This window comes from Talpa occidentalis, unplaced genomic scaffold, assembly GCF_014898055.3.
Source record: "Talpa occidentalis isolate TD23 unplaced genomic scaffold, MPIMG_talOcc4v2.1 talOcc4.14, whole genome shotgun sequence".
Classification (NCBI taxonomy): Eukaryota; Metazoa; Chordata; class Mammalia; order Eulipotyphla; family Talpidae; genus Talpa; species Talpa occidentalis.
In genome coordinates, this window is record NW_023601433.1 from 26141654 (window position 1) to 26168072 (window position 26419).

At 45.7% G+C, this 26419-nt stretch overlaps 3 gene segments (V, D, J or C); all 3 read left to right on the forward strand.

The window, feature by feature from the left end:
- Positions 1–480: 480 nt before the first annotated feature.
- On the forward strand, positions 481–12470 carry LOC119244022 (immunoglobulin lambda variable 1-40-like). The segment is given in 4 exon segments: positions 481–526; positions 5726–6010; positions 7333–7362; positions 12460–12470. Coding segments are annotated over 4 exon segments (372 nt in total).
- Positions 12471–12816: 346 nt separating this feature from the next.
- Positions 12817–22439, forward strand: LOC119244023 (immunoglobulin lambda variable 1-40-like). The segment is given in 4 exon segments: positions 12817–12862; positions 12949–13248; positions 17522–17568; positions 22248–22439. Coding segments are annotated over 4 exon segments (585 nt in total).
- Positions 22440–25616: 3177 nt separating this feature from the next.
- On the forward strand, positions 25617–26131 carry LOC119244024 (probable non-functional immunoglobulin lambda variable 5-48). The segment is given in 2 exon segments: positions 25617–25662; positions 25776–26131. Coding segments are annotated over 2 exon segments (402 nt in total).
- Positions 26132–26419: the final 288 nt, after the last annotated feature.

Sequence of the window (26419 nt, forward strand, 5' to 3'; positions counted from 1 at the left end):
ACTGCCCAAAGCAGGAAGACAGGACAGAAACTTTGGATCTTTAAAGCGCCAGCTCTCCTGGGTGACAGGGAGCAAAAGAATGGAATCTGCAGGACACTGGGCATTCACTCAACCTGGAAGCTTCCGTGGTCTCCTGATGTTCTCTCTGCTCCTGTGACTTTCCAGAGAAGAGATTTAAAAGAGATTTAGATTTAGTCTCTGAGATCCCCAGAGACTCGGAGTGATGATTTGGTGAAAGATGTCAGCCCATCATTCAGTACCCCAGTCACCGAGCCCCGGTTGCTATGTGTGAGGTCCCAGCATTTGCTTCTTTCAATCTCCCCAGGAGACAGCAGGGGGACCCCGCAGCAGGAGGAGAGAGGAAGCTGATTTGCATGAAGCATCTTTCCCCCCTAATGGGTCCAGGAGGCATGAAAAGACTGAGGACAGTGCACTCCAGCCCAGGAGCAGAGGAGGCCACATCTCGGGAGTGTCCCCACCATGGCCTGGACGGTGCTTCTGCTTGGGCTCCTCGCTTACAGCTCAGGTCAGGGGAAGGGTCTCTCTCCTGGGCTGGGGGCACATAAAGCAGCATGACCCTGGTCTCATAACAACACCTGCCTCTCTCCTGTCATTTCAGGGGCTGATTCTCAGACTCTGACCCAGGAGCCATCACTGTCAGTGTCCCTAGGAGGGACGGTCACACTCACCTGTGGCCTTAGCTCTGGGTCAGTCTCTACTGGTAACTACCCCACAGGCTCCAGGCTGCGCTCCACACATGCTGATCTACAACACAAATACCCGCCCCTCTGGAGTCCCAAATCGCTTCTCAGGCTCCATCTCTGGAAACAAAGCCGCCCTCACCATCACTGGGGCTCAGACCGAGGATGAGGCCGAGTATCACTGTGTGCTGTACATGGGTAATGCCATTTGCACAGTGATGTGAACCCATGGGGAAGTGCAGCCAAAACCTCCTCAGATGCCCAGAAGGGCTCAGCCTCAGAAGGAAGAAAGAGAAAGGCTGGGGGTAAATCCCCCAGGGTTGGAGGGAGAGGCTCTGTGACCTTGTTTGTGCTGGTTCATCCCCAGGTGCCTCCTCCTGGTACCCCCATGTTGTGTCCATCTCCAGGGTGATGATCTCTGAGAATGTCCCTCCTCCCTCTCTTTCTGCCTGTGAGAAAAGGGAGGGAACCTCGCATCACTGTGTGACCCACGTTAAGTCTCACAGACCCAGGACCCCACGAAGACTTCTTATTCAAAGAGCACTAACACCTACACCCTCATCCATGACTTAACCATGCAGAGAAAGGAGCATTTCCTCTTGGGGTGAAATGGGAGCATTACTAGGAGCTTCTGGAAACACAATCCCCCCTCTCAAGCCACTGAGCAGAAGCCTGTGCTGTGAGCAAGTATCCCCTTTAGCCAGCATCCAGGAGACTTGTGTGAACCTGAAAGATTGTTCAGTACCCCTACCTCTATTGTTATCAAAGCAATGTTTAAAATCCTGTGAGAGTAACATTCCAGGACACAGTCGCTCTGAAATTACCCTTTAAAACTTTCAAGACCCTCAGAAATAAATTGAAAAACTGAAGGCATCACTGAAAATGTGGTGGATGTCAAACTATACTCAGGAATTGAGAATTTTCACACATATGTTCTCTAAGGATCTAAGAGTTTATAAAATCAAAATTTGATGAAGACAAAATATACAGACAACAGCTTGTGAGAATTCAGATGCTGATATAAGTATAAGATATTTTTATTCAATAATCATAATCCATTAATGACCAAGTACAAAAATGCTTGGTACAAACAAAAGAAAATCTCAGAACTTAAAAAGAGTTCTTAAATATCAACAAAATGAAATAATAAAATTGAAATAACAATTGAGCAAAATGAAAGCTCAGATCAGGCACTCAAGAAGAGGTCGCAGTTATTCATTTAAAATAAAAAAATGGCTCAAGTTTCTTCTACCTATTTCACCACATCACTAATATTCTCCTGTGTGTGCCACCAGGGGCTGCTGTGGGACTTAACATGAGGGCAAGGCTGTAGTGAAACGCCAATCATTCTATGTGACTGATTCCTGGCTGTGCTCATGGCCCCAGTGGCAGGTGACAGCAGGTGCTTCCTCCCAAGGGACACACTCAGACACCCAAACACTCCGGGCCTCCTCCTGAGAGTGAAGCTCCAAACTGGGATGCAGACGCAGAACTGAATGGTGGTGAGACTCATATTTGCGTAGTGCACCACACACACACCCTTACCCAGGGAGCTGAGAGAGAGAAAGGGACATCGCAGACACCAGCACCAGCTGTGAGTTCAGGGTAACTTTGGAAAGTCTTCGCATTTCACTGGGTGCCTGTCCTCCTGCTCCCCCTCCTTGCTCACTGCCCAGGTTCATGTGGTTTCAGAACCCAGGCTTTCGGGGAATCACTTGTCTTTTCTCTTCCTTCTGGTGTGTTGATTTCCTTTTCAGGGTCCAGGTGTCAGGCTGTGGTGACCCAGGAGCCCTCACTGACCACGTCCCCAAGAGGGACATCACTTTCCTCTCTGGTTCTAGCACTGGAGAGGTCACCAATGGTCTCCGTGCATACTGCTTCCAGGAGAAGCCTGTTCAGGCCCTAAGGACAGTGATGTGTGGGAAAGAGAATAAACACCGCTGATGGGGCCCAGTTCTCAGGTCCATCCTTTGGGCCAAAACTGCCCTCACTCTGTCAGGGGCCCAGCTCAAGGTGAGGTTGAGTACTGCAGCTCTCTGCCCGACAGTGGGTACAACACAGTGAGAGGCCAGGATGGGGAGCCGGGACACAAATCTGTGCTTGATGAGACCGGGTACAAATATGATCTTTTGACATCAGGATGACACACCAGACTTCTGAGCTCTCGGGCAGCCTGAATGCTCACAATCCTTAGAGAGAAATGTGCAGGAATAGATCTGAATTGATTTTCATTCCTGTTGAGGCCTATTGTGGAGGAATATTGTGAATCACTTAGGAGAATTTTGTCCAGAAAATTCAATTCCAATTCCATATTCCAGGAAGAAGAGTTCCTTCTGGGTCAGATATAAGGACTGAAGTCAAAAATACATTCTGCAGAAAAATTATCTCCAGTGATTTCCTTGGTCATCCAGATTTTAACAAAATCAACAAAACAAAACAAAAAGTCTTCCTTTTCTGTATTAATTTTATTTAATAAGAAAGCATTGTAATGCATTCCAACTGTGTTGCATTTTAAAATATAATGTCTTGGGAAGGTTCTTCTTCCCAAATGTTGCTCTTAAATTGCTTATCTTAAGAAGATATGTTGAGGTGAAATAAAAAAAAAAATTCAACAGATGATATTATTTTTAATTTTATTTTTAAGATGAAGTCTTATGGGAGTAGAGTGGCCTCCTAATCTATATGACCTCCAAGGACATTCCTTGGAGGCAGAAATTATAATTACTTAGCTGTAGGTAAAGAAACTCCAAACATTTCATACAAATCACCAGTAACTTTGAAAAGGCAAGAAAGATGCCACTCCTCATTTCAGAGGTAACAAGATACTGGCAAACAGAGTTTGGGATTTCTAGACTCCAAAATTATCAGACAATAAATTTATACTTTCTAGATTACCCAGTGTGGTACATTGATTGCTAAAGCATCACTAGGAGGCCAACACACCAAGCATCCCTTTATTTATATTTCTGAATTTGCATGCATTTGTTTCACCTCAATACTCAAGTTATTTTAAAAATGATCCATGTACTCTACATAATGAAAGGGCTGAAGGAGGAAAAATCACATGATGTTATCAATCAATCAAGATAGAAAAGACATTTATAAATGTCAACCCCATTCATGAGAACAACCCAGAGAAGGAGACAGCCAGGGCAGCATCCTCAGTTGTTAAAGGGAACTAGGGAACCCTGCAGCTCAGGTCACACTTAAGGTGTAACCCTGAAGATGCTCCCCTAGAGCTGCACGAGGCGAGCATGTCCACTGTCTCTACTTCAACGTAGACTGGACAATCCTGCAGGACCACAGGCAAGAAAAACCATGAAGGCCACAGATTCAAAAGAACAGAATGCATTTGTCCCCTTTATTACAGAGGAGATGATGAAAAGCATAGGCTATACAAAAGCAGCTAAAAATTTGTACATTTGTATATTCCAAGAGTCATATGTAATTCCCAGAAGGCTCTATAATACCAGAACAATAAAAATATTACTAAGGGGCATTTTTTAGATGCAATAAGGGAAAACTAACTTAAAATGCTAGCTAACATCTGTCAAACTGAAATATTTGGGAGTACATTTATAAAATGATATAAAAACATCCATGCAGAAAACTGGACAGTGGAGGTAAGTGTCATCTAAGTGACTGACATCAGTGTAGATGTGTCCGATTGTGGAGAGAAGACTCACCTTGGCAAATTATCAATTATTTTCAAATTGACTTAATGTTTATTTCAATTTCTGTTGAAACAAGATAGACAGTTTAGATCAGGGATAGACACGTATGTCATTGTAACAGAATAGAAAATGCAGAAATAGACGCAGTAATGTAGAGATCATTGTTGACAAACATGCAAAATTATTCCAGACAAGGACAGTCTTTTCCACAAACGGTGACAGAACAATTGCAGATCCACTGGGGTCAATGAATGACCTAAATCTCTTGCCTCATAAAAAATCACTTAAACAGTTGAAGGAATTAACTGCAAAATACAAAAAAAAAATTTAAGAAAGCATCGCTGAAAATACTGTAAAAATTTTTAATAAGACACCAAAAGCATTACACATTGCAAAATAATTTGGACATCAATAATAATTCATTGTTCTTCCTTTATTTTGTGAATAAGTAAAATGATTAAATTCCCTAAACATAGAAGGTAAAGATAGATGCAAAATAATGTACAGGAGAGTAGTTGTAGTGCATTGCTTTAAAACATATGATTTTGAGAAACTGAAAATGCATCCAAATTCAAAATTGTCTACCAGTGGAAGAATATGATGCTTGCCGTGTCTTCTCTGGTCATAAAAAATAAGCGTTTTTTTACGTCCATGCGGCATCTCGTCCACCAGGTCGCCACTGAGAGTGGGGGCGCCTCAGTGACCCTGTGCAGCACGACGGGTCACACAGCCTGTGAGTCAGTCCCAGGAGTGTGACTACAATGTGACCTGGTGATGTGCAGACACCAGCTGGGCTCTCAGGGCTTTGGGTCTTGGTGAGTGTGTGCCCTGTGACCAGCAGGGGGCGCTTTGGGGCTGTCCTGTGAGTCCTGTGAGTCCTGAGCAGAAATGCCTGAGTACTGAGCAGCTGAGCCCTGAATCCGTGTGGGCTCTCAGAAACTGTGTCCTCTTGGGCTGTAACAGTCCCTTGAGCAGGGACCCGTGTGTGGTGCCAGCAGGTGCTTCCTCCCACAGTTTTCCCTAGGGGTGAAGCCAACCTCCCTCCGGCTCAATGTGGGCTGTGAGTTTAGCCCTACCACCAGGGCACAGGGAGGGACTGGGCAGTCCCTGGGTGAACAATTTGCATGCACAGCCCCTCCTGTGGCAGAGGGTGGGGAAGAAAAGGAGGCCTGGGGCAGCCCAGACCCATGTGGACCTCAGGGGCTCTGAGCACCATGGCCTGGACGCCTCGCCTCCTAGTGCTTCTCTCGTTTTGCACAGGAAACTCAATTTGGGGACAGAAGCTGCATGGGGCCCTGATAAATCCTCTTGTGCCCAGTATCCCCATCTCCTGTTCTCTCTCCCTTCCAGGATCCTGGGCCCAGTCTGTGCTGACTCAGCCACAGTCAGTCTCTGGGAACCTGGGCCAGATGGTCACCATCTCCTGCACTGGAAGCAGCTCCAACATTGGGAGTAATTCTGTGCACTGGCACCAACAGCTCCCAGGGACAGCCCCCAAAATCCTGATATATGGTAATGACAAACGGCCTTCAGGAGTCCCTGATCGATTCTCTGGCTCCAAGTCTGGCAGCTCAGCCACCCTGACCATCACGGGGCTCCAGCCTGAGGACGAGGCTGATTATTACTGCTCAAGTTGGGACAGCAGTCTGAGTGGTCCCACAGAGCTCCAGGCCTGTGGGGAAGTGAAACAAAAACCTCCTTTCTCTTCTGCCAAGAGCAGGCACCCCTGGCAGCTGCTGCTGAGGCTCAGCCTGGGGCTCTGCTTCTTCTCTGCTGCTGTCCTGGCCCAGGCTCCTCCAGGGCAGACCCTGGCATAGGCCCCTCCCTCCCTCTGTCCTCAGAGTCACTCCCAGCAGCACATCCCTAGCTGAAGCTGTCACATGGTATGACCAGATGAAGTCGGGATTGCCTCAGATGTCTGGTTTTAGGGCCAGCCTTAGCAAGCAGCCTGTGGGCCAGCCGTGGGGCTGCAATAGCAGTGACACTTGCCTTGACCCACAGCACAAGCCTTGATGGCACTGCAAGTCTCCCAAACCTGCACACCTGCCCTTGGGTTTGGACTGTGTTGTAGCTGCCCTGGATACTCAGGGGAGGTCTGGTCCCGCTGAAGCAAGGTGGACACAGTGAGCATCTGAGCTCTCTGTGTGACTCCATCCCACCTGACTGAAGGACCCACTGCTGTCCAAGACCACCCAACCTCAGCCTAGGTCTCCTTTGAATTGTAGCAGGTTTTCACATTCCAATGTCACCCAGTAATGTAAACAGACAAACCACGTTCAAGTTCAATGAGCAACAATCAAACAGCTGGAATTGTAAATGGACCTTCCAGGCTTGAATGGCTCGGACCCTATAGGTGGATGTAAAACATGGGAACAGCCAGATTGGGCCCATTCATAAGATAGCTTCAGATCAGATGTCTCAGGGATCCTGGAAAGACCTTCACAGACAGCTTCATCAGGAAGATGGGTTGGGACACAGAACATCACAACCTTCCCAGAGGCCTTCCCAGACCTTTGCATCTGATCTCCACTTTGATCTGAAGGCTGACAGTGGCATCTACCTCCAGTCCTGACTCTAATATTGCCTGCAGAGAACACCACCGGCCTGTGCTTGATGTCTGTAATACAACTGCTGTTGGCACAAGGCAACTGTAAGAGCTGTAGCACTGCTGCCGTTATCTGCTGCCAGTGCTTGTGGACCAGAGCTGGCCAGCATTACGTCCAGTGACCAGCACTCTAACCTGTACCAGCCACCTCTGAGAGCCTGCACCACTTCTCATCCTCCACTGCCTCCTGGTGCTCTTACACCCAGTGTTGGGTAGTCAGTGTCTGGCGCTGTCCAGTGACCTTCAGACTGGAACTGTTGGCTGCTGTGGTGTCACCTCAGCAGTTCCACCTGTGATCACCTCCTGCTGCCATCATGGTTGGGCATTGGTCCACCACATACCAGTTCCTGGGACTCATCCGGGGGATTCGGCCATCTTGAATGTTGGCCTTTGTTTTGGATGACTGGACACTGCAGACACGATCTGGTGCAAGTCAGCAGGTCATTTGAAGTCTTAGTGCATGATGATCCTGAGTTATTTCTTACAATTTTGTGCTTATGGGTGAGAAGTCACCGGCAGTGACCTGAGCCCAGCTTTGGCACTGTTTTCAAGGGTCTCCATGGAAATAGGAAGTCCTTGTCCTCATCAGCTTAGGACTGGTTACTTTCAGACTGGCATATATATATTCTTCCTCATTAAATTAAACCCAGGAAACATTTTCTTTGCTCCTGAGTGTATATGGAACCTCACACCCTCCAGGCTGTGCTAGAAGGATCAGCCAGCCCTGTTGTACCTGATTTTCTTATTTATCTAATAATAACTGCCATGGATTGCTTTTTGTTTCCATCTTGATTTTTTTTAAAGATTTATTTATGCATACAAGAACTGAGTACAGGCCTGAGGTGCAGGGTGTGAGAGGATCACCAGAGACAGGGTGGAGATCAGAACAAGTAGATCCAATGCTGAGGGGAGCAGCAGGCGAGACAGGAGAGGTCTGCTGGTCCATGAGGGTAGCTCCCTGACTGACAGGAGACCAACTCCTGTTACAGAGGAGGGAGCGCTTCACAGTGCTGTGTTTAAACATTGCGCCACCAGGGAGACCCTCCATCTTGTTTTTTTTTTTTTTTTTTTTTTAAGATTTATTTATTTATTTGTTTGTTTGTTTGTTTGTTTATACAAGAACTGGGTACAGGCCAGATGTGCCGGAGGGGAGAGGATTCACCAGAGACAGAGCGGGGAACAGAACAGGCTGACTGACGAAATACACTGCTGAGGGGATCAGTGGGCACAACAGGAGAGGTCTGCCGTGCCATGTGGGATCCAGCTGGCGGGGATCGAACTGGCACTGTAGAGGCTGCAGACAGCTTCACAGTGCACCATCAACTACCTGCGCCACCAGGGGAGGCCCCATCTTGATTTTTAACTTTTTTATTTATTTATTTATTATTTTTTAAAGATTTATTTATTTATTTATACAAGCACTGGGTACAGTCAGAAGCACATGAGGGTGAGAGAATTCACCAGAGCCAGAGCAGGGAACAGAACAGGCAGACTGACAAAATACACTGCTGGGGGGCAGCGGGCATGGCAGGAGAGGTCTGTCGCGCCATGTGAGACCCTCGCAGCAGCCTGGGATCCAAGCGGTGCTGCAGAGGCTGCAGGCATCTTTGTAGCCCAGCGTTCAGCCGTAATGCCACCAGGGGTGGCGCCCCATCTTGATTTTTAATGAAAAGGATATCTAAGTAAAATTATACAATTATGAAAATAAGTCCAAAAATTATTGTCCACGTAAAAACCTGCAAGTGCTTTTAAAACAGTTTTCACAATCACAAAAGCTGAAAACAAACAAAAATCTGCACAGAGATATGACGTACACCATTAATAAAATAATCAAAACTGGAAACAACTTAGATATCCTTTAAAAATTGGCATTTTTACACCATGGAATATTGATCAGGGTTAATATATATGAATAATACAGCCACAAAATGATATAATATATATGTATGTGTCTATGTCTTTATATTATTATGGAGAAGAACATGGAAGAAAATTCCCAAACTGCATGATGTATCTTATTTTAGAAGAAGCAAATAATTGGACAGTGTAAAATTATATGTAGTTTCAGGAATATAAAAGAAACAGAAGAAAAATTACATATGTGAATGCTGAATATTAGTTTTAGAACCATGGAGTTATTCTGTGATTCTGTAATGATGCATAAGTGACACTAAGACAATGTCAAATTCACTAAAATCTCACAGCACTGCGCAGAAGCTCCATGCTGTGTAGAAACATCACTGAGGGGTGGTGACCCCAAACAGGAGGCAGATGGGGTCATCTACCTGCTCTACAGTAGCAGAAACCCGCCTTCCTCTGGGAGTTGGGGGAGAAGCTGCTCCCATAATTCACTCTGAGAATGAGGAGAGGCCATAGGGGTGAAGGCCAAAGACACTGCCCCTGAGCCCTGGGCTCTGTCATGAATGGGATCCCCCCTGATGAGGCCCAGGGTGCTCATGGACCCCAAGGTTCTTGATTTCTACATGGGAAGGAATTCCCGTGGGAGTCAGTGTGGGCGAGCAGGGAATGAAGTTCTATTGTGGGGAAAGTGCATGCTTGAGAGTGGAGGGGGACATTCAGGGACTAGCCCCTGGGTCTTAAGGCTGCTGATGGAAACACGTGTTTAGTTAGAGGGACAGGCCTCACAGATGGGATCCTGAATGGGTTTGACAACTTTTGCTTAAAGAAAAGGCAGGAATTTACAGGCCAATTTGTTTGCCCAAAACCGACAGCCTCTCAGGGCCTGTTAGATAAGACAGGAGAGTTACACAAGCAGTGGCTCCCCTGTGGGACATAAACTAATAGGCTTAGAATTAATCTAGTGAGTCACTTTGTTCTGTAATGTGCATGACTATGTTTCAGAAATACAATTTGAGGGAGTAGGGATCTGCAGCCATTGTGCCCAAGTCCTGGTCTACCTCACCACGGGTCCTGTTCAGTGACTGAGGGGTTGGAGAAGGGAGTTGCTGGGTCTTGGATGAACAATCCAGAATGGGACGGGGTGGACAATGGTGGGAGCAGGTTTCTCACTTTGGGAGAGGAAATGCACGTGAGTAACCAAGTGGAGGAGCCGAGTGACCACGTGGTGATGGACGAGGGTGGGAGACGTCACGGGGAGCGCGTGCTGGTATCAGGGAGACAAACACGTGCATGTGGTCTCCTGGGTTAACTCACTCATCTCTGTACATGTGTTTCCCACTCTGTCAGTGGAGAAGGACTTACAATAATGACACTCCAATAGCGAGGAGTGTGCTTTTTGGCAGAAAATTGATTCCCCATACCTTTCTCTAATAAACAAGAGAAGGGTTTGTATGAAGAAATTTTCAATTCCAGGTTGAGAATCATTTAATATGAGCATGGAACATCTTGCTTTAACAGAAAGTAGTTTTTCAAACATTTATCTCAGCACAGAGCATCAGCTCACACACATACGCATACAGGACAGGGGTGTCACAGAGCACCTGAACACACTTTAAGGACCCCCAATGGGTGAAACAGAAACAACTGGAGCAACCAAATAAACAGACTAGAACGGGTGTGTATTTCTGTGAACATTCAAGTACAGAAAAATTACAAAGGACACAGACTCGAAAGAGTGAGAAATAATTATCCCATCATTCCAGATGAGATGGTGCAACACACAGAATATACAAAGGAATCTACAAATATGATGTGAATTCCAATAGTCAGAAGTGATTTCAAGGTTATATGATACATGAGCATTAGGAAGATCAGTTAGGTGTGTGTATACTAGCAAAGAATAAGTGAGAACTGTTGGGGGTGATAGGCTTGTAAGAGAGCACCTGCTCCTTGCCAGCTGACAAGGATGAGAGATTAAATCAGAAAAGGGAAGGGACTCCCTGGTGGCACAGGCTGTTGAGCACTGTACTGTGAAGCTGTCCACAGCCTCTGCAGCCCGGCTTCGATTCCAGCCGGCCGGTGAGAATCCCACATGGCATGGCAGACCTCTACTGTCTCACCCGCTGCTCCCCTCAGCAGTGTATTTCAGTCAATCTGCCTGTTCTGTTTCCCGCTCTGTCTCTAGTGAATCCTTTCACCCTCACCATGCATCTGGCCTGTACCCCAGCTTCTGTATAAATAATAATAATAATAATAATAACAGAAAGGTAAGCTGAGGGTTACCATGGGAATCAGGTAACCTCCAGCACAGGAGGGTAGCAAATGGTGGTTGCTGAAACAGGCAGGAAGCACACCTGTGGCCATTAAAGGCTGATGTAAATTCTAAAGCAAAGCAAAGTCTGGCCTGACTTTAAATAAAAGCCGGTGAAGGCAGGAGCCCTAATCATTAGAAAACCAGCAAGGTCAGAGTGAAGAGGTCCCTCGAACACCTCTCTTCTTAGAGGAAAGCCTCCTGCCCATCCCCCATTCCCTTACAGGGTATTCAATACAGCTGCCTTTTCTATCCTCCACCCTGTCTCTGTGAATACTTTCACCCACACAACAAAAAAAGAATTACAATAATTGTTTGTTAAAATCTGTCAAAGTGAAATATTCAGGAGCATATTTATGAAGGGATGTTCAGCTCATGTGTGGTAGAAACTGGACAGTGGAGGTAAAAGATACCAAGATGACGGACATCAGTGGAGACCTGTCCTGCTCGTGGAGAGAAGACTCGGTGTAGTAAAGATGCCAGTTCTCGCCAAATCATAAAGTTTGAATGATTTCCATCTGAACACCACAGACTGGTTTGGATAAAGGGATAAACAATAGGTCAGTGTAACAGAACAGAGAATGCAGAACAAGACTCAACTAATTGTTGACAAAGTTGCAAAATCCTTCCCAGGAAGGACAACCTCCTGCACAAAAGGTGACAAACATCCATCAGGGTTAATGCATATCAACTACATCTCACACCTTATGAAATGTTCACTTAAGTGTATCAAAGAACAAATTAAAACATGACATTTTGAAGAAAATAGGTGAAAATAATTGTTAACATTTCTTGGTAAATACTTATAGACAAGTCACCAACAGAATAGTCTTTAAAAAATATTAATTGGACATCATCCAAAATAAATGTGTTGTTCTTCCTTCGCTTTGTGAAATAGTAAGACAATTACTCAAAAATAGATTATTAAGATGCAAATTGACTTACAGAAGCGTAGTTGGAATCCATTCCTTTCATACACATGAGTGTGAGATACTGAAAATGCTTCAGGTTCTAAATTGCAGACCGATGAGGAAATGGGACTTTGCAGTATCCGCTCTGGGCAAACCAGATTTAAGCAGTTATGTATGTACATGCTGCATCTTCCCACACCAGGACTCCACTGGGAGTGGAGACACATCAGTGACCCTGTCAGCACGAAGGGTCTAGGACTCAAACCCTAGGTGTGTGACTAGACACAGAGACTGGTGATCTGCAGACTGCACTGGGCTCCCAGGGCTGTTACTCCTGGTGAATATGCTCTGTGACCAGCAGGGGGCACTGTGGGACTGTCCTCTGGGCCCTCAACAGCTGCTCAGTGAGGATATTTTTACTTTGGTGCCTGGGCCTGGGGCCTGGGCCCTGGGATCCCAGATGAAGAGTCAGCAGCTCTCATCACTCTGCCTGTCACATTCTCTGAGCAGGAACTTCAGGGTGGGGTCAGCAGGTGCTTCCTCCCAGGCCTCTCCCAGAGGGGGAAGCATAGCCTACTCCTGTTCAGTGCTGGGTGTGAGCTGAGCTCCAGCCACAGTGCTCAGGGAGGGGCTGGGCAGCCCCTGGTGAGAACCCATTTGCATGCACAGCCCCACCTGTGGCAGAGGCTGGAGAAGAAAAGGGGGCCTGGACCTGGCCTGGGCAATTATAGGGCTCAGTAGGGTTGTGAGCACCATGGCCTGGTCCCCTCTGCTCCTCATGTTCCTCTCTCACTGCACAGGTAATTGGCAATGGGGAGCAGGGAGGTGGAGCTGTCTTTGTCTTGAGACCCCAGCAAAATCATCTCCGTGTCTCTCCTTCTTCCAGGGTCCTGGGCCCAGTCTGTGCTGACTCAGCCACAGTCAGTCTCTGGGAACCTGGGCCAGAGGGTCACCATCTCCTGCACTGGAAGCAGCTCCAACATCGGGAAGAAATATGTGTACTGGTTTCAACAGCTCCCAGGAACAGCTCCCAAACTCCTGATATATAAAAACAGCAATCGACCCTCAGGGGTCCCTGATCGATTCTCTGGCTCCAAGTCTGGCAGCTCAGCCACCCTGACCATCACTGGGCTCCAGCCTGAGGATGAGGCTGATTATCACTGCTCAAGTTGGGATGACAGTCTGGATGGTCCCACAGTGCTCCAGGCCTGTGGGGAAGTGAGACACAAACCCCCTTTCTCTTCTGCCAAGAGCAGGCACCCCTGGCAGCTGCTGCTGAGGCTCAGTCTGGGGCTCTGCTTCTTCTCTGCTGCTGTCCTGGCCCAGCCTCCTCCAGGGCACCCCCTGGGGGCAGGCCCCTCCCTCCCTCTGTCCTGAGAGTCACTCCCAGCAGCACATCCCTAGGTGAGGGGTCTCCATGGAAACATAGTGTCTTGAGCTCCTCAGGTTAGGGCTGGTTACATTCAGACTGCTTTATATTCATTTTTTTCCCATTCTAAAATATTACAAATTCATTTTCTGTGCCCTTGAATGAATCACTGGACCTCACACCCTCCATGCTGTGCTTAATAGGATAAGTCATCCCTACTGCAGCTGCCATCTTATTTATCTAACTTGAATCAGTGCTGAGTACTTTTTCTTATTCTATGATTTTTCATGAAAAGGAATCAGTTTAACGTTATACAATCATAAAAATGATTCTAAGTAATTTGTCCACAGAAAAATCTCCAGATGACTGCTTATAGCAACTTTTCCATCATCATCAACAACTGAAAACAAAGAAAAATCTGGGCATGATGCTTATTAGCATCATGATGCATCTAATCATGAAAAATGGAGTCAACTTTGACACCCTTCGCAAGGTAGCGTTTGTGTACCAGGGGATGTTTTTCAGAACTAAGAAGAACGAACTATACAGTTACCTAATGAGACATGTGGTGATAAGTTGTAAGGAAAAGAAAAGTGACTGAAAAGCTCACCTGTGCCCACTTCCAGAGTGAGCTCACCCCACAGTCTGGCTCCACCTGCTCATCTCTATTAATGGTGTGTTTAGACCTGATGTCATTTACAGCAAATAGTTGGTTTCAAATATCAATTTTTGTCACCAATCAGTGTCTGTGTGGAAACAAGTGAGGGCAGGAAGGTAGCCTGGACCCCTGTTCTGGCAAGAGTGACAGTGCAGAGTAGGAGCCAAAAGGCTGAGGAGGGGGGAGTCTGCACAGGCCTGTTTTTATTTTATTTTTATATGTGTGTGTGTATGTATATTAGTGTGTGTGTGTGTGTATATATATATATATATATATATTTACATATTTGTTTATTTTTGTACAATGTTTGATTTCTCCCCTCAGGTATAATCCCCATAAAATTCCCACCATCAAGTCACCCCTGAACATCCCCATAGTCTCTTGTGCTCCTCCCTTCGCTTTTTTGACCCCTCTCCCTCCTTTTCCCCCACATTATGTCTCATTTCTAGTTTGCCTGCAAGATTTGTCTTTTTTTTTTCCTGGTGCCTTGTTCGATTTCCCTGTATTACTCCTGTAAGTGAAGCCATCCGAAATTTTCCTTCTTCCTTCTGGCTGATTTCACTGAGCATTATCCCTTCCAGCTCCATCCATGTTGCAGCAAATGGCATGAGTTTTGGGCCTTTTTATTTGAAATCCACCCCACCACAGCCACTTCCACTCCCCTGATGCTCCCAGGACAAAGCCTTTTCGGACTGTTCCTGGGCTGCAGCCAAGGACACACATTTTCATTATAGGATGAAGGATTCCTGGGATCTAATATCCAGCTTGCTGCCTATAGTCATAGTACTTTATTGAGCACATTAAACTAGCTATGATAATGTCTGTTGTAAACCTACCAAAAAAGAAAAAAAAATATGTATATATTCACATATATAAAGGTAAACATGTGTTAATTAACTGGATTGTGGTAATTTTTTCTACAATGTATATGTATATTAAATCCTCATGTTCTGCACCAAAACTATTTGTCTTTTCCACACGAGTTTGTTTGAAAAGCATAAATATTGGAAATCCAATTTCAAAAGTTATGTTTCTTTCTCTTAAGACTTATCACATTATTGAAATTCATCTCTCATCATATCTGTATATTTCCTACCTTCCTACCTTCACTTTTCCAAGTCTAGGTACTGACTGACCTCTCCATATTGAAGAATTCACTGATGATTTTCTCTCCTTCTGTAGGCAAAAGATTTTCTCTCCTTCTGTCTCTCCTTCTGACAATGCACTGAGAATTTAATAAAAACATTACAGAATGTCCTCAGTATATTATTGTGCTGGATGATGCTTGGGTAGAATAATTATATACACGTGTGTGTGTGTATATATATATATATATATATATTCCTATACACATACATAACATATACATGATATATACATGTCTCTGTATCCGTATACATGAATATATGCTTCCTCCAATAAGTGAATGTTAGACAATATGTTAGACAAATAATGTAGAATTAACATCTTTATGTTTTCATGATCTGTGGCAGAACACAAGCCATGGGGAAAAAAATGACCATAGAAAATATTCATGGGACAGAGAAAAAGTAAGTACAAAGAAAGGATGTTGCCAAGTTTAAAATAACAGCGGGATCATTGCTGGTATAAAATGCTACAGCACACAGGCCCCCCAAAGCTGCTCCACTCCAAATCCCTATAGAAACACACACACACGATAAATAAATCAAAGATGAGAGATGGGTAGGCAGATAGATAGACAGACACACAGACAGACTGACAGTAAGGAAAGGCAAACAGGAGAAATGACACTTTCTGAATGTCTCCTGAGGAGGTTCCTGGTGGGTCAATCAGTGGCAGCAGCACAGAGGCCCTGAGCTCCTCAAACAGCCCCTCACATGGCTCATCTGATCTAACGCATTGTGCACTGTCACCTTCTACATCAAGGGTGCCCGTGTACCAGAGTGTGACACTCCCTTTACTTTATGGGAACTTGGATTGTTCTCTACCTTGACTATTCTGTGTCTTTCCCCCAGATGTAAAAAGGAAAAGTTTGATATATGGAATGTCTCAGGGCAAAAGTCTTGGTATGAGGAACTACACATGCTGAAAACAGCAGTAGATGTTATGCTGAGAGTAACAAAATGCTGAGACTTCGCTAACTCTCTCCCTGATTTCCCAGGCTTGACTGGGGCCAGATAGTTACCAGTTCCCCACACTTAGGCATTGCCCATTTGCCTGCTTGTTTCTTTGATCTTTTTTTTTTTTTTTTAATCTTCTGCATGATTCTAAATAAAAATGAAACTGTTCTTTTTGGAGCTGGGCAGCAACTTCGTGGTGGAGGGAGGTCCAATTATTGTGATAAGTCACCCGAAAAAGGGTGCAGCATTACTGACTGTGGGGGTGACACACCCACTGGGCATCTGCTCACTATCAGCTGCACTGTTAATAAAATAAGCAAGAAGGACAGACTGGGGTCTGCTGTTTTCAGTCTGGAGTGTGGGTGGGAGCACAGAGAAGAGGGAGACAGGTATAGGTGAGTTAGAGAGGAGATGGAGAGAAAAGAAAGAATGAAAATCTCCGCTGTAGGCACACACAGGAATAGGCACTGCTCCAATGCCATGTGGGTGGATGTGTCAGGGTGACCTGTTTCTGGTTGAGAATTTGAATGGATTTTATGGTCCAAGTGAAAAAGAAACATACATGTATTAACCATGGGCTAAGGAAAGGAGATAATTGTATATATTTACTATTTTTATTCATAGACTTATTTGTTTTAATTCAAAAATATTTAGTGATCAACACCTACCTACCATGATGCTTCAGACATTTAATGCTCTGATGAGCAAACAAGATCAAGGTCACGGACAACTTGTGGGTTTTCCTGATTCCCACAAAATATAGTGAACTTGTGACTTCTGTGAATTAATCAGAAGGAAGCAGTAAGCATTTCCAGGAACGCGATGCCAATTCTGAAGTGAAGGACGGAGAGCAATTCGTTCAAGCAGTCTTTGTAAATCTCTATGGACAGCCATACCCTCTCTAAATGTGATATTAGCAAACTGCTGTTTTTTTTCCACTAACTCTGGATTAAAGTTAGAATAATTTTGCATTATATACACAAAAGATTTTATTTAAATATCAAACATTAAATGTTTTCCTGACTACCCAGAGGGACAGCGAGAAAGTAGGAACAACAGGCAAGAGGAGAAACAGCCCAAGCAACATCCTCCGACCTTCCTGGCAACTGTTGAAGGGGCGGATTTCCTAGTAGTTGCAGAAATGCCTGAGAGCTGGTTTCCAAAACGTTAACCTCTACCTGGGTCATCCATTCTTTTTCTATACAGGCTATCTGATCCCACAAAGTGGGAGCGAACAATCCAAGGAAAGGAAACAAAAAGCCAAGGGCGGGGCCCCTGCTGTGTGAGGGAAGGGCCTGTCCTACACTACCCAACTGGTCTCATCAGTGACAGTGGGTGGGCGGTGGCACTAGAGGAACTGTCATTTTACCTTGCACTGTGAGTCCTTCCCACAAGGAATTTCTCCTGGAGAAATAAAAATTTCAACCCTGGTCATTCATCCCCAAAAGACACCATGAGCCTGATTAAGTCCTCCAAGTAGGGATCCCCTGCAGCGGACACTGTTGTCCACTGACGTTCAGGCTCACCCCACAGTAGTGAAGCACCTGGCAAATCTGTGATTTCAGTAAATGTCTCTTGCCCCTACTTCTCAGTTCACTATTCAGTCACTGCTTTCTAAATTTGTTTCACAAACTCAAGGTACTAATCAGGTACAGCCTTTCTCACTCTAGTAGTTGTCAGTGTGGTGTTACCTGCTGAGGCACCTCCTCTGTCACCTAAGGAATGGGATGCTCCCCCACAGCCCTTTACACATCAGATTTCCACAATCTTTTAAAGTATCCAAGTATTTTCAGTTGCAAACATTATGGAATAACTGGGTTAATCATTGATGCGAAGGAAACAGAGGAGCAACAATAGCACGCACACAAAATTCCTCAAAGAAAACACATTTCCTCGATATTTTCATTTTATTGTTCAGAGGCAGAGGCTGGTCCCGTTCTCTGGGACCAGGTTTATAACGACAATGAATGGACGACTGATGGACAAGATCCAGTCACTCTTAACTTTCTCAAGTTAAGCTACCGCTTTCACCCCCTGCACCCCAACATATATAGTCACACTGGGCACAGAGTCAACCTCTACAGAGAAAGCTGTCACTCGAGCGTCAGGGGGTGTCACAGGGGGAGTATCATTTGTGCTTAATACATCTTTTTTTTAAAGATTTATTTATTTTTATACAAGAGCTGGGGTACAGGTCAGAGGTTCAGGAGGATTCACCGGAGACAGAGCAGGGAGCAGAACAGGCAGACTGATTAAATACACTGCTGAGGGGAGCAGCGGGCACAACAGGATAGGTCTGCATCACCATGTGGGATTCTCCCCAGCCGGGATCGAAACCGCGCTGCCGAGACTGCAGACAGCTTCACAGCACTGTGCTCAACCCCCTGCGCCCCTGCGGGGCCTTAATACACCTTTTTTCACTCAAGTGTCTCCATGTTGTCCAAGGATCTGCATGGTTAAGGTTGGTGACAGCTCCCTGAAGTCACCCTTACCCATAAAACTCCTATACTTGCTATTGCACACACAATCTCACTCTTTGATTTAATAAGCACCCTGGAATACTAATGCTTTTCCCTTCAGTCAATTCCCTTTCAGTATGAATTGCAAAAGTTGAATTCAAGTCAATTCCCTGGTGGCGCAGGCGGTTGAGCACAATGCTGTGAAGCTGTCCGGAGCCTCTGCAGAGCAGTTCAGTTCTATCTCCGCCAGCCTGCTAGGGTCCCCCATGACACAGCAGACTTCCCTATCTCGCCCGCTGCTCCCCTCAACAGTGTATTTCTGCCTGTTTTGTTCCCTGACTGTCTCTGGTGACTCCTCTCACCCTCCCGTGCATGTGGCCTGTACCCGTTCTTGTATAAATAAATAAAAAAAAAAAAAATCTTAAAAAAAAATGTTGAACTCAAGAAATGAGACTTCCACTCTAACTCAAGGTGGAGAGATTATTACTCCCTGTTCCTAAAACTTTCAAGCTCTATACAATCAAGGTGACTCTGGATTGAACATGAATCTTCTACAATTTGGCAACTTGAGTGCAGAAACTGGTGTCTAGATTCCACCTCTTGTGTGAAAGCAGCTGTGTCCAAACTGTCTTAAACAGGCTGCCCTGTTTGCAGAGGATCCAAGAACAGTTCCCTTCTCTGAGAGAAGGCAGAGCCAGCACTGTGAGCTCCGTTTGCTTCTCCTGTTTCATCAGAAAGGAACTCAGAGATAAACACATGCAATTTGCAGCAACATGGATGGCGCTGGAAGGGATCATGCTCAGCAAAATAAGCCAGAAAGAAAAAGAAAAATACTGGATGGTCTCACTCATAGCAGGAATCTAGAAAACTTAAATAAGGGACCAGGAAAATGAATAACTATAAGAAAGTGAAAATCAAAATCAACAAACAACTATGAACCAGAGACACTCTATGGGTGGTGGGGGTGGGGAGGGAGGGATTGGGGTCAAAATAAGGGGATTGCAATTGTATGGGGAATATAAAAATAAATTTATTAAAAAAAAAAAAAGAAAGGAGCTCAGAGAGAGAGTTTCATTGTGCAGTTGCCAGGGAAGAATGGCTCAGGACTCGCTCATTTTCATTGTAAAAATTCACCAAATTCCCTCTTGAACCTGTTCTCATCGTATCCGAAAAAATATAGGCTGGAAGATGGTTTATATTTCTGTCAGCTTCAACTTCTTCAGCACCTATTCTGTCTTCAGTTTCCTGACACTCCCTTTGAGCAACTTTATGCTGTGGTTCTCCACTTCCCTGCTCCAGCTCTTCACAGATAATGTCTAACACACTGCATGCAAAAGGCCACTAGGGCATGAATTACCCCCTGATCCTGACCTCCTCATGTGCACATGGCCCTGTCATAAGACCAGCACAGCAGTATGTTCCCATCAGCCTTTCCTTTCTTATCAGACAGTCTTCCTCCTATTTCTCCTTCTCCTCATGTTTTTTTTTTACAGTGAACTGAAACATCTCCGTGTCACATGCCAGCCCAGGCTGCTCAAGGGGGACAAAGCTGGGTCCAGGCTGCAGGGCCAGCGGTTGCTGGCACTTGAAAAAATTGTTTGAAAAACAATTTGAAAAAAAGGACTTGTTCACCTTTCCTTTTAATTAGGGAAATGAAAATCAAAATCACAATGAGATATCATCATACACCTGTAAGAATTGCAACTATTATAATATCTAGAAATAGACATGATGGGGATCTAGAATAAAGGGAACTCTCATCCACTATTACTAGAAATGTAAATTGGAACAGCCGCTCATTAGGGAAAATCACATGGAGGTTTCACAAAAAGAGATATTTATATGGACTAGAAATATTATAGAATACAGCTACTCCACCATTGGGTATTTATATTTTTAAAAAAGAGCTTAGCTAGGGCCTCCCCAGTGGTGCAGTGGTTTAGCGCTGGGCTGCGAAGCTGCCCACAGCCTCTGCAGCACCGGTTTGATCCCCGGCTGCTGGTGAGGGTCCCACATGGCGCGACAGACCTCTACTGCCATCCGCTGCTCTCCTCAGCAGAGTATTTCGTCAGTCTGCCTGTTCTGCTCCCCGCTCTGGCTCTGGTAATTCTCTCACCCTCCCAGGCTTCTGACTGTACCGAGTGCCTGTATAAGTAAATAAATAAGTCTTTTTAAAAAAAGAGCTTAGCTATAAAAGATATAGGCATCCCTTCATCCATTGCAGCATGATCTATAATAGCCAAGTTGTCAAACAGCATAATTTTCCATCAGCAGATGTGTGCATAAAGAAGACGTGATATACATTATATATATGAGAAATATATATCCTGAAATATGACTGCCACAAAAAAAGATGAAATTTTGCAAGTTGAGAGCACATGGATGGACTTTGAGAATATTATGGTAAAGGAAATAAATCAGAGAAAGTAAGACAAATATTGCATAATTTCAATCATATGTTGACCATAAACAAAGCAAAACAAAACTCTCTGATACAGGGCACAGTCTGGTGGGCCACAGAAGGGAAGGGGCTGAGGGTGTGGGTGGAAAAGGAAAGGGACAGATGGACGGGGATGGATGGAAACTAACCCTTCGGTGATGGTCATGACATGGTGACCACACAGGTTGAGTTATAATGATGTACACCTGCCACTTACACAACAGTATAAAACAATGCCACCTCAATAATTGTATTGAAGGGAAATAGTCTCCACCCTGCCACTCCATGCACAGCTGTCAGAGATGGATGCTACCAAGAGGGGGTGACATTGGATGAAGGACAGAGAAACAGCCAGATGAGCAGTCTTTCCTGGCACCAGGTGCTCCTGCAGTGCACAGGGTCCCGAGGCTCCCTCTGGTGGTGGGTGCAAAGCAGGAACACAGGACTGCCCAAAGCAGGAAGATAGGACTTGACCTCTGGATCTTTAAAGCACCAGAATCCTGGGTTACAGGGGAGAAAAGGAACAGAATCTGCAGGGCTTGGACTCAAACTCAACACTTGCCTTGTCTCTTGATGTTCTCTCTAGTCCTGTGACTTTCCAGAGAAGAGATTTGGGACTGAGACCCCAGAGACTCAGAGTGATGATTTAGTGAACGATGTCAGCCCATCACTAGTGTCGTCACTGAGCACCCACTGTTGTGTCTGAGGTCCCAGCATCTGTTTCTTTCAATCTCCCCAGGAGACAGCAGGGTGAACCTGGGGCAGGAGGAGAGGGGAAGCTGATTTGCATGAAACATTTTTCCCCGAAATAGTTCCAGGAGACATGAAAAGGCCGAGGACACCGCACTCCAGCCCAGGAGCTGAGGAGGCCACATCTCGGGAGTGTCCCCACCATGACCTGGACGGTGCTTTTGCTCGGGCTCCTCGCTTACAGCTCAGGTCAGGGGAAGGGACTCTCTCCTGGGCTGGGAGCACATAAAGTAGCATGACCCTGGTCTCATAACAACACCTGCCTCTCTGCTGTGATTTCAGGGGCCGATTCTCAGACTGTGACCCAGGAGCCATCACTGTCAGTGTCCCTAGGAGGGACGGTCACACTCACCTGTGGCCTTAGCTCTGGGTCAGTCTCTACTGGTAACTACCCTACCTGATTCCAGCAGACTCCAGGCCGTGCTCCGCACATGTTGATCTACAACACAAATACCCACCCTTCTGGAATCCCAAATCGCTTCTCAGGCTCCATCTCTGGAAACAAAGCCGCCCTCACCATCACTGGGGCTCAGACTGAGGATGAGGCCGAGTATCACTGTGTGCTGTACATGGGTAATGGCATTTACACAGTGATGTGAACTCATGGGGACATGTAGCCAAAACCTCCTCAGTTGCCCAGAATGGCTCAGCCTCAGAAGGAGGAAAGAGAAAGGCTGAGGGTAAATCCCCTGGGGGGGAGAGAGGCTCTGTGACCTTGTATGTGCTGGTTCATTCCCAGGTGCTTCCTCCTGGCCTCCCAGGTTGTGTCCATCTCCAGTGTGAATCCTGGGGAATATGTTTGTGTCTCCTCCCTCCCTCTCTGCAGGTGATGACCAGGAGGGCCCCCAGCTCCCCAGCAAGCCTGCTGCACCCCCAGGAAGGCTTCTTATTCAAACAGCACTAACAGCTATACCCTCATCCATGAATTAAGCATGCAGAGAAAGGAGCATTTCCTCTCAAGGTTAAATGGGAGCATTACTGGGAGCTTCTGAAAATGAAATTCCCCTTCTCAGCCCACTAAGCAAAAGCCTGTGCTGTAAGTTAAAGCCTGTGCTTTAACCAGCATCCAGGAGACTTGTGTGAACAAGAAAGGTAGTGCTGTGTCTCTACCTCTATTGTTATCAAGGCAATGTTTAACATGTTGTGAGGGTGACATCCCATGACACATTCACCCCCCCTCCAAATTACCATTCAAAATCCAAGACCCTCAGAAACAGATTTAAAAATGAAGCCATCACTGAAATTGTGGTTGAAATCAAAATACAGCCAGGAATTGAAAGATTTCATGAAAGTTCCTCTAAGGATTTAAGAGTCAGGAAAATAAAAATTTGAATAAGAGGTAATAGACAGACACTAGCCGTGAGATGATGTAGATGCTGATATAAATGCTACATATTTTTATTCAACAACCATAAAATCCATTTTATCACTAAGTACAAAAACTCTCAACAAATGAAAAAGGAGAAAATCTTAGAACTTATAAGAGTTCTTAAACATAAGCTAAATGAAAAATAAATTTGAAAAAAACATAATTTTTCAAATTTCAAATGAAAACTCTCTTCAGTGACTCAAGCATAGGAAATAAGTATTCATTTAAAGTAAAAAAGGGCTCAAGTTTCTTCTGCCTACCTCCCCACACCACTAATATTCTCCAGAGCAAACACCAGGGGGCGCTGTGGGACTTCTCAGAGTTGGCCAGGCTCACTCAAATGGTTCTGACTGCAATCTGTGCCTGTGCTCATGGCCCCCATGAGCACTGACAGCAGGTGATTCCACACAAAGGACAAACACAGAAACCCAGATACCCCAGGACAACGCCTAGAATGAAGCTACACACTGGACCGAGGACCCAGAATTGACTCGTGGTGTGCTCTCATATTTGCATAATGTACCCCCAAAGCCACCAGGAGAGTTGAAGAGACATTGCAGACACCAACACCATCAGTGAGTTCAGGGGAACTTAGAAGTCTTCATTATGACCTAGGTTCTCAGTCCTAATTCCCCACCTCACTCACTGCCCAGTTTCATTGGAAACACTCTGTACTGAAATCCTTGATTTTTCAAATACTATGCAAGTGTCGTGGTCATGGCTTCTGGATTTATCTCTGTGTCAGTGTGATGATCTATACCATCAACACAGGGTACTCACCTCGTCACTCTGGTGAGTGGAGCACATGGGAAGGGACACAGGACATTGAGTGCATAGCAGGGCTCAGTGTGGTGATAGGAATGGACAGTGATGACCCCCATCCTGACCACAAATGCCCACTGAGTTCTCTTCTCACTCGGGCCCAGGACCTCTCTGTTACCCAGGAGCCGGAAGTGAATCCCAACCACACAGACATGGTGGGCTCACGGGAAGAAGCCCGTGTGTGGAATATGACCAGAGTTGGACATTTTTGCAGAAATTAATAAGGTTCACATTCAACCCATGTGCTCCTAGGGGATGCCAACTGTGCTAGCTGGGTGAGGGCAGATGAAGACCCACGGACTGTGCACCTGTGAAAAGAAGGGGAAAGCACTGTACCCTCCAAAACCTTGTCTTCAGTGCCCTCCTGTGTGTGTATATGGGGAGGGTGGGGTGGAGCAGGAAAGTCAGGTGTTGTAACTTCATAAGCAGAGTGGCTCTCAGTTTGTTCTCATGGAATATTCTGCAAGAAGAAAATGACATTTTAGGGCAACTCTTGCTGCTCCATTTTCATGCCTAATTTCAATACTTCATGGCATTTATTTATTATAACTAATGAATAAATTTTCTCCCTGACTCACAATCACTCAACTCACCAACCTCCTCAGAATATTCCATGAAGAAAGATGGACTGCTCCCCAGGGCTCCTCCATGACCTGTCTGAGTTGAAAGAGAAGATCCTCTGAATGACTGAAAGGAGAATGTGTGATCACAGGTATTTTCTCACGACCCCTGTGTCTAGGATTTGGGGGATATTTAAGTTGAAAGCAGAGAGGAAAAAGAGTTGTTAAGGAAATGGGTTATGGTGTCTGCAGTCACCTCTCCACACACAGCAACAGCAGGAACATTAAACTCTCACATTTATTTGTTATTAAATAAATAGAGAATAAATCAGGGAGGACAATTTTATTTAAAATACAAACTAATTGTATGTGCCCTAAGGCAAAAATCTGATGAAAAAATGACACAGATACACAGAAACTAAAATCTTAGTATTATACAGCTCCATAAGTCACTTCAAAAGATAAGTCACATTTTTCACTGGTGTGAGGCTTTCCAAAACCTGTTATTACAGCCAAGCACTAAGTCCAATATAATCTGTAAATAAAATGAAATGCATCAAATGATATTTTGAAATATTTGCTGAATTATCCACTTTTGAATATGCCATTGGGGTGATCCCTAGAAGTTATCTGTTGAGCCACTTACTTGCGCTTCCTCTAAAGCCCTTCATAGCTCACTGGTCCATCCCCTGCGACAGCTGACTAAATACACATCTGAGTCATTTAGATATTGTATAATGTACTCACAATCTTTCTATACTTACCAGTTTGCGCCTCCATGTCAGCAAACAAACACAAAGTGGTGAATCACAAGCCCTAGGGTCAGAGCCTGGAGGGTGAATCAAACCTCCCTCCTCAGTGTGGGGTATGAGCTGAGATCCTGCCCAGGTTCCCAGAGCGGGGTGCTGGGCAGCCCCTGGACAGAAGCCCATTTGCATGCATAGCCCCTCCTGTAGCAGAGGGTGGGGAAGAAAAGGAGGCCTGGGGTGGCCCAGCCCCAGGTAGGCTCAGGGGCTTTGAGCACCATGGCCTGGATGCCTCTTCTCCTCGTGATCCTCTCTCACTGCACAGGTGGGCACAGGCCTCCGAGACCCCGAACTATCCCTAGTCTGATTTGATCCCAGTAGATCCTATTCCTATCTGGGATCGACTTTTATTTGGATTTGTCATGTCTGTGTCTGCAGGTTCCCTCTCCCAGCCTGTGCTCACTCAGCCACCTTCCCTCTCTGCCTCTCCTGGAGCCACAGCCAGACTCACCTGCACCCTGAGCAGTGGATACAATGTTGGTAGTTTCAAGATATTCTGGTACCAACAGAAGCCAGGGAGCCCTCCCCGGTATCTCCTGAACTACAACACAGAATCAGAGAAGGACCAGGGCCCCGGGGTCCCCAGCCGCTTCTCTGGAGCCAAAGATGCCTCGACCAGTGCAGGCCTCCTGCTCATCTCGGGGCCGCAGCCTGAGGATGAGGCCGACTACTACTGCAACATATGGGATGGTAACTCTAATTCTTCACAGTGCTCCAGACCCAGGGGGAAGTGAGACAAAAACCTCCCGCTGCTCTGCTCTGCTCACAAAGGGAGCCTGGGGGGACCTTCCACACCCACATGGGTGGGCTCTCACCCTGCACAGACAGAGCCTCATACACATTCCTCAGCCCTGGGAGACCCTCAGGGTCTGGACCTGTCCATGTCAGCAGGGACCTGGGCCCACAGCGCCCATCCCTTGATGCCCCAGGTTTCATTTCCCAACTCTGGGGAGGACATAATCTTTGACTCCTCACCTTTGAATGGGAGGTGATGTCATCATCCATTTTATAGGGCTGTGGGA